The sequence below is a fragment of the Gymnoscopelus braueri genome (assembly GCF_963280865.1).
Source record: "Gymnoscopelus braueri genome assembly, chromosome: 19".
Taxonomy (NCBI): Eukaryota; Metazoa; Chordata; class Actinopteri; order Myctophiformes; family Myctophidae; genus Gymnoscopelus; species Gymnoscopelus braueri.
This window is the reverse complement of record NC_137621.1, coordinates 42,604,665-42,612,765: the sequence shown is the minus strand read 5'-3', so window position 1 is coordinate 42,612,765 and position 8,101 is coordinate 42,604,665. Positions and strand designations below refer to the sequence as shown.

Sequence of the window (8,101 nt, the reverse complement as noted above, 5' to 3'; positions counted from 1 at the left end):
GCACGCACGTTTGACTATAAATGAGAAGTGGCACAGTGACAGGCCAGCCCGTGGAGTGGATGGGGGTAAAAAGAGACTATCCAGAGGGATGTCTGTCAGCTCTAGAATGCAGAAGTACGACCTCCCACCCAGCACTGCCTGTCAATCACACTCAATGCCCCGCCACACACACATACACACACACACACACACACACACACACACACACACACACACACACACACACACACACACACATACACACACACTAGGGCCAGATAGAGAGAGGGGGATGGAGAGAGATGATAGACAATGTGAAGTGAGCGAGCGAGTGACTGAGATAGAGAGAATCCAAAGACAGGCAAGTAATGCATTGCATGAGCTCTTAGATTTTTTTGCATTTTTGTCTTTTAAAGTTGAGAACAAGTAAAAATGTGGACAACAGGAAAGTCAAACCGGACAATAGGGAAGACTAGAGAGAATTGGAAAGTATTGTTCCTGACGAACAGTACTTTGAGTACTTCATATTTGACTCTCCATTTACTTCCTCAATGAAATAAAACTTTTAAGAAGTTTTTTCCCACCTTTTTTTTGGGGGGGGGGGCAAAAAGTCTGAAACATTTCAAAAAGTTATAGTATAGCCTCCATAGTATAAGCATACAGTACAGTAGAAGCCCACGCTTCCCAAAGAAGATGAATGGTAGCATTTTGAAGTTTGAATGACGTTTCTAGGTGGAAGTATGAAGGAGGAGAAGGGGTCCAAAGTTTTGGGAGGGATAAATAATAAGAGTGGAAGCGATATGAGTGGGCTCTCTCCCAGCAGGCCCTCTAACTGGAAAAATCCTTAAAGTGTGAAAAGAGTTAACAGGAGCTTCTTGCTATAGCAAGGAGATCAATATCAACAAACATTTTTGATTGATTGATAATACTTTATTAACGCGTTAAAAACAGCGCGGCGAGATCCTCAAGAGGGAGTGTACTGGCCAGTGGTGTAAAGTAACTAAGTACATTTACTCAAGTGCTGTACTTAAGTACAATTTCGAGGTACTTTTACTTTACTGGAGTATTTCCAATTGTCTATACTTTTACTTCAACTCTCAGATGCTAATATTGTACTTTTACTCCACTACAATTATTTGAAAACTTTAGTTACTAGTTACTTTGCAGTTATAAATTATTACGTTATAGAACATACATTAACCACTTTAGCCCTATTTTATACCTTGGCTATTTTCAAACATTTTAGTACTTTTACTTTTGGTACTTTAAGTACATTTTGATACCAATACTTTTGTGCTTTTACTCAAGTACATTTTGAATTCCGGACTTTTACTTGTAACTTGAGTACTTCTACATTGCAGTATACGTTTACTTAAGTAAAACATTCAAGTACTTTTTCCACCACTGGTACTGGCCTACATAAAATTAATAGAAGAAAAGAAACAACACGCCTCGACTGTTGAAAACCTCAAATTGTAGTCGTTTGCTCAAGTGCTACAAATAGACTACAGTACAAAGACTAACTTAGATAAGCCATTTGAGCTGAGCTCAAACAGTGCTATTTGGAAGCCCAAAGTGGGCAGGTGGAAACAGTGGCAGCTAGCTAACTGTGGGAGTTGGAGACCAAACAGGATAGCAGTTGAAAAAGCAGGGATTTTGTTTCATATATTTCTATTGAACTTGCATTCAATGAAACCTGACCAGTGGGCCATTCAAAACGGCAGCCAAGCCTCCCTCTCTGCCCACAGCAGAGCATATGACACAGGGAAGAAGCACATTCAAACAGGAGCTTCTTAACCCATTAAAACCGGTAAAGTGACGTTGTAGATTTTAGAGGAGCTACTCTTAGGATTTAGAACAGCGGTTCTCAAAAATAGTAGATGTACAAGCTCACAGCTTGGCACGACGCACTGCAAGCCTGTACATTTGCTATTTTTGATAATTCTGTTTAAAAAACATTTTCAGATGGGGGTCCACGGTCAAATGTTGGGGGTCCTTGGCACGAAAAAGTTTGAGAACTACTCATTTAGAAGGCATTTGTAGAATCGGCCTCAGGTCTTAATGGGTTAAGGGACAGCCACTTTCAAAAAGTGGGGGGGAACAAAAGGGATTTCTTTGAAAGTGGATAAATTAGTAATCTCATCTTCTACACCTGAAACCTGGCACAGAGCCATTATCGGCCATCACTCTTCAGTAGCAAAAAAAATGTGGCAACAAGGAATACTGGCAGTTGAAGATCTTGGACCCAGGGGACTCGACCTGTCAGTGTTTATCCACAAGTTTCCTAGGGCGTTGTGGGCATCACTTCCTGTCGATTTGATCAGGTATCAGGGATCAAATCGACGGGAAGTGATGCCCACAACGCCCTAGGAAACTTGTGGATAGAAGTGGTGAAGTCACGGTGCAGGGATATATCTCAAGCCCTTCCAGCACACACGGAACTCCAGCCTCATGTCGGTGGCACAGACCCCTCAGTTCAGCTCTTAGAACAACAACAACACCACCACCACAATGGAACAGGTGAGAAAAGAGCAAGAAAGCATTACAGACGACACCGTCGTAAACAATTAATCAAAGACAGAGAAAGCCAACGGCAAAGACCTTACTTCACTCTTGACAGAACAAGTGGAGAGAGCCACAGCGAGAGCAAGAGAGCCAGCGGCGAGAGCTTGTTCCAATGTCGGTACAGGTGAAAGAGCTGAGCCACCGGAGCGAGAGTCACGGAAGAGACCTCACTGCTCTGAAAGAACTTGTGTGAACTATACCGCTGGAGAGGAACTCAAGAAGAGAGGGACACTGCAAAACTGGATGGTTTGCAGTGGTGTAAAGTAACTAAGTACATGTACTCAAGTTTCAAAATATTTTTATACATGACAAACTTGTGAAATGGGACAAACTGCATAATGAGTACTTTTAATTTTGGTACATTTTGATGCCAATGCTTTTGTACTCTAACTCAAGTCAATTTTGAACACCGGACAGAGTATTTCGTGTTATTGATACTTTTACGCAAGTACAAAATGTCAGTACGGCATGGGCCGCAGTGTGACGGTCCAGGCACCCTATAGGCTGCGTGTCACCCCCCCCCCATCTCTCTCCCCATTTCCTGTCAGCATACTTTCCTTATTCCCTATAAAAAATGTCAGTACTTCTTCCACCACTGGATGGTTTGACAGTATAGGCGACCTCTGCCTCACTGAGTCTGAGCCACGGACCACTGACTACGCTCAGCACCCAGCAGGATGATCCCCCTCCCCCCCCCCCCCCCCCTTGCTCCACCAGAGCACCGGACCTGCAAAAGCAGACGTTGTGTTACTTATCGACTCAAATGGAAAACTCATCGATGAAGCAAAGGATTTTACTTAGACACTAAGGTGACACTAAAATGTTGGTGTCCAAACACACAAGGCGGCGTGTGTGGTTTTAACCAATTAAAACAAACATTTCGATTTTAGTGTTGGCTTTTTTTCTGCTTTTTTTTTACTTTCTTTTTATTTCAGTTTTGGCAACTTATGCAAATACATCATATTTTTTACAACATTTTTTTTTTTTTTTCATTCTTTTTTTTTAGACAAAGCAGAAATAAATAAAATACAAAAGCATAAATCAAGCGTTGGCTTGATTGAAATAGCAGATATGTAAGCTTCGTGCCGCACTGCGAGTTTGCACATCTGCAATTTTTGAACGTTTTTGAAAAATCTTGAAAAATATAGTTGCAAAAGAACCCTTCCATCAAATCACTCTAGGATCACTTTTTATCTGAAAAGAGCAGACACAGGAAAATATATTCTCTGCCCTGTAAGCTCTGCAACATAAAGAAGAGGCACAAAACAGCCTGGAGCAGTACATAGTAAGCAATGACCATTAACGGAATAATACAGCCTCTTCTACTCCTTTCTGGTCCAGATCTACCCTCAAGATAAAGAAGGTGTAGAGCTGATTATCACTCTCTAAATGCGAAGCAAAACGAGCAAAGAAACTGACCAGGGAAAGGTGGTTTGATTCAGACTGCAAAACCATTAGGAAGACATTGAGAAATAGCCTAAAACCATATAGTTTAGCAATAGAGAAGTGCTGACACAGCTGTCAAAATATTAGGCAGGAATTCTTTCCGAAATTTGAAGAAGGAAAAAAAGAAACGAAAAAATGCCCTGAAGTCTGACAAAAAGGCAGAGAATTACTCCTCGTTCTGGGGAGGAAGAATTTGCAGTGTTGGCTGTTAAACATGAATGAGTGAATGAATGAGTGAGTGAGTGAGTGGATAACAGCGTATGAAGTGAGTGAGTGAGTGAGCGAGCGAGTGAATGAGAGGATAACGGCGTGTGCGGTAAGTGAGTGGAGCCTGCGATTAAATAGACGAGAGTGAGCGAGAATCGATGAGTGAGTGAGTGGGTGATTGATCGTGTGAGATGGCGAGCGAGTCGGAGTCAGCGAGAAGAACGGCGGAAGAAGGAGCCCGAGCAATTAAGCAACATCATTAGCGAGTGTGACTGTGTGCGCAATGTGTGTGTGCGTGCGTGTTCGTGTGTGTGTGTGTGTGTGTGTGTGTGTGTGTGCAGACGCATGTGTTTCATGTTATTGCGTTAGAGATCATAGATGACTCTCAAAGCAGTGTTGGCACGCTGACTGGGCAGAGCTCTCTCTTTCTCTCTCTCTCTCTCTCTCTCATATATGGATTAAAGTTCTCAGTGGCCTGAATTCAGTCATTAGCATGTCATTAGTTATTTTAGGACTAAAGAGTATTTGAAGTGGTCAGACTAGCAATAGAATGCATGTTCAGAAGCTTCTTCCATAAACCCCAATCTGGGAACCCATCGCCAACTGAAAATGAAAAACAGCGCCCTCTGCTGTTTGTTCTATGTCTGTTGGCTCTGGGCGGACGATAACGTAACACCAGAGCACAAGGAAACCGGTGTTTGTGATGCGCCTTCAGCGCATCACTTCCGGTTGGTGCGACTATGTTTTCATTCCCACTAACAATATTTCTACACGGAACACTAACACCACTTCTCCCAGAGAACATGGATCGTTTTGGTTATAAGCCCACTTGTTTCTATGATGAAAGAGTAAGTTAAAATGTGAATATATTTCCGTGGTTTTGTCTGCTCCGCGGACGCTATTGTTAAATTAGTTTCGGTTTGTTTCGAGGGGGAAAGATCGACGGACATGTGAATCCCGCCCACTACATGTGATTGGGTAAAGCGCGGCCTACTTCCTGATCTGAATGCGCACTCGTTATGACGAACCTCCCCGACAGATTCCAACGCAGTGCAGAAGCTGTTCTTGAGAGATTACATAAACCCTAATGGTCTCGTATATTTCATAAAAGGAAAGGTTAAACTTATTTCCACCTGGTTGGCTGTATGTGGAACAGCAGGAACATAGGTTTACAATGATAATATCTAAACATCATAATGCTGCTGTACTCATTGCGTTAATTGTTTAGGAAACGGAACAAATAGTGTGGGGGGTCTTTTTTCATGCCGTTTCACAAATTACAGATTAGGACTTGACATGAGATTTTATTTTTGCTTTATTCCATACTCTCTCTCTCTCTCTCTCTCTCTCTCTCTCTCTCTCTCTCGCGCGCGCGCGCGCGCGTGCGCGCACGCTTCATTGTAAAAAGTGGCTGATTGTAAATAGTTTTTAAATAAAGATTTTATTCAAATCTAAAATCTCTCTCCCTCTCTCCCCTGCCTCTGCAGTCCAACATCCAGCTGAATAAGATCTGCATCGAACAGAGCGGCCCGATGGTCAACAGGACCCAGGTCAAAGGGGGCGGGGGAGGAGGGGGCGGAGCTACCTATGTGTTCAAGGTGAGTTCAGTTTCCTGCTTAATTAGATTCACTCATATGTGTCTGTCTAGCACTGCCTGAGCCATCAGGTCATGTACAGGTGACGTGTTTCAGTGGCTCTCAAAGCAGGGGTCCCCAGGGGTCCCAAGCAAAATGTGTTAATATAGCATCACAATCAGTCACTTTACTTATTTTATACTTGGGCTGTTCAGAAATATCGTGTTGTGATTTTTGAAAAATACTTTTGACAATATATATTTTTAACACAACATTTCACTTCTGGGGGTCCCTGGCACAACATGTTTTCAGATGGGGGGTCTGCTGGCAAATGCATATTTTGCAGATTCTGGGGTCCTTCACATAAAAAGGTTTGAGAACCATTGGACATGTTTAAACTTGACTGGGAGCTATAGTTAATTTAACTCCAAAGAGTGTTCAAATTGACCAGCATGGGCAGTGTATCGTTGTTGTCGGGCAGAAACCTTGTAAACTTTTTAAATATTGTTGTAAATGAATGCCCTAGTTCATCATACAGGTGTCCCAGGTTATGTTGTCTGCACTGATCCTTTTCCACTTGCTCTGCACCAGTGAAATGTTCTCTGTTCGCTGCACACTGTAAAAGGAGTTGGCAATAAAGAGAGGAAATATAATTTACAGGCCTGCACACAGTAAAATCCAGAGCTTTCATTTAACTCTGAATCAATTTTAAACGCTCAGGGTTTCCGCTGCGTATTAAGGCACTTGCAAAAAGTGGCATTTAGTGCGTTGTTTCGGCCCCACAAATCACAGTGCAGTCAGGCAATTAAAGACCAAAGTTCTGACCATTCGTCTGCGAGTCACGAATAAGTGATCACATTTTCAAGAAGTCAAAATGTATGCTACGGATCAACACATTAACCAACACATCAACAAGCCTTGCGCAATGAATAATGCATCACGTATAATGAATACAACCCTGAGTGCTTGAAATAAGTTTATTTTTGTTGTTTCGGCTTCAGTTTTTGGTGAGAGGCACTCTGCACTTAAGTCGGACACCACTGCAGAAATCGCTGCTTTATCACTTCATCTTTAATGTTAATATGAGGCGAGCGTTATCGTTTACGTCCCTCTGGGGGCTAGCTGCCATTTTAGCAAACAAGCCGCCGGTATCTAGGAGAGAGGATTGTAGTGGTCACACCATGATAAGTGGTTCTCCACCGAACTGGGGTGTCAGAACATGCTCTTGTCAAGCAGTGAGGAGAGAATACAGGCCCTGCTGTCCACTTTAGTCTGTGGTGTTTTTTTCCCGGGTGGCATTTTTCCCCAAATGCCAGCTCAAGGATTGTAGCCTGCGGGTGCACCTCTCTATTCATAAACACCGCCATTCCTACCATTGACTTCTATTATTCGGAATGGCAGTGTTTTCCATTTTGTTATAAAACATTGCTATTCCGAAATGAAAGACACCGCCATTCCTATCATTGACTTCTATTATTCGAAATGGGGGTGTTTTCCAGTGTTCTATAAGGCCCTGCCATTCCGAAAATATTATTTTTTCATATTTGGTCCCTGAGTCCTATGAGACTATAGACAGCTCCATAATCCCCAACCAACATCAAGGTTTTTGACTCAAATCCCCGAAGGCAATTACAGATGCGCCCGTTGCGCACAATGTAATTTCACCGAAAAGTTTACGCACCCACTAACGGGGGGAAACGTTTTGATATCAAGGGCACTATAACATGCACAACCAAAAATATTAAATACCTGCTAAAATGCCCATGCGGTCGAGGATATGTTGGTAAGACCGACAGGGCGCTAAAGACACGCATTTCCGAACAACACACACACACACACACACACACACACACACACACACACACACACACACACACACACACACAAAACATATAACATTGTGGTTCTCTACGGCAGCATTAGCCTACATAATTGCAGGCCATATTAATCATATAATTTACATTTATCACTCACACTTCTGAGACCCAAGCGGAGTGGCCATAATGTTGATTATTTTTTCTTTATTTAAATTTTATTTATTTTTTGGTCGTAAATGGCGTGGCGACGACTCCTGCACTTCTGTTATTACAATAACTCTGCAACATAAATTACCTTTATTTATTTATATGTTGAAAAGTTGTCTGCTTTTCATGTGTTTAATGTAAAATAAAGAGTCTCCTTTATACATTGTAATGGTTGTAACGTGTCACAAGCCTAGTCTAGTGCACCTGACGTCAGTAGACAGCAGCAAGACAAGACAGCAGCTGACAACAAGCTGCGTACATGCACTAGTGAAGTTAAACAGTCATCTGATTGAGGTGATTGAGATG

General features: G+C 42.4%; 2 protein-coding genes across 2 annotated transcripts in view; one reads left to right on the top strand and one right to left on the bottom strand.

The window, feature by feature from the left end:
* ttc7b (tetratricopeptide repeat domain 7B) overlaps positions 1–8,101 on the bottom strand; it is a 600,383-nt gene that overhangs the window by 334,507 nt on the left and 257,775 nt on the right. The window lies entirely within an intron of this gene.
* The window catches only part of LOC308074812 (ALK tyrosine kinase receptor-like), a gene marked incomplete at both ends in the record, with an annotated part of 155,895 nt that overhangs the window by 135,124 nt on the left and 12,670 nt on the right, over positions 1–8,101 (top strand). Inside the window, one exon of the mRNA XM_080414311.1 lies at positions 5,685–5,795. Coding sequence (XP_080270437.1) covers positions 5,685–5,795 — 111 coding nt within the window. The remainder of the gene's footprint in view (positions 1–5,684; positions 5,796–8,101) is intronic.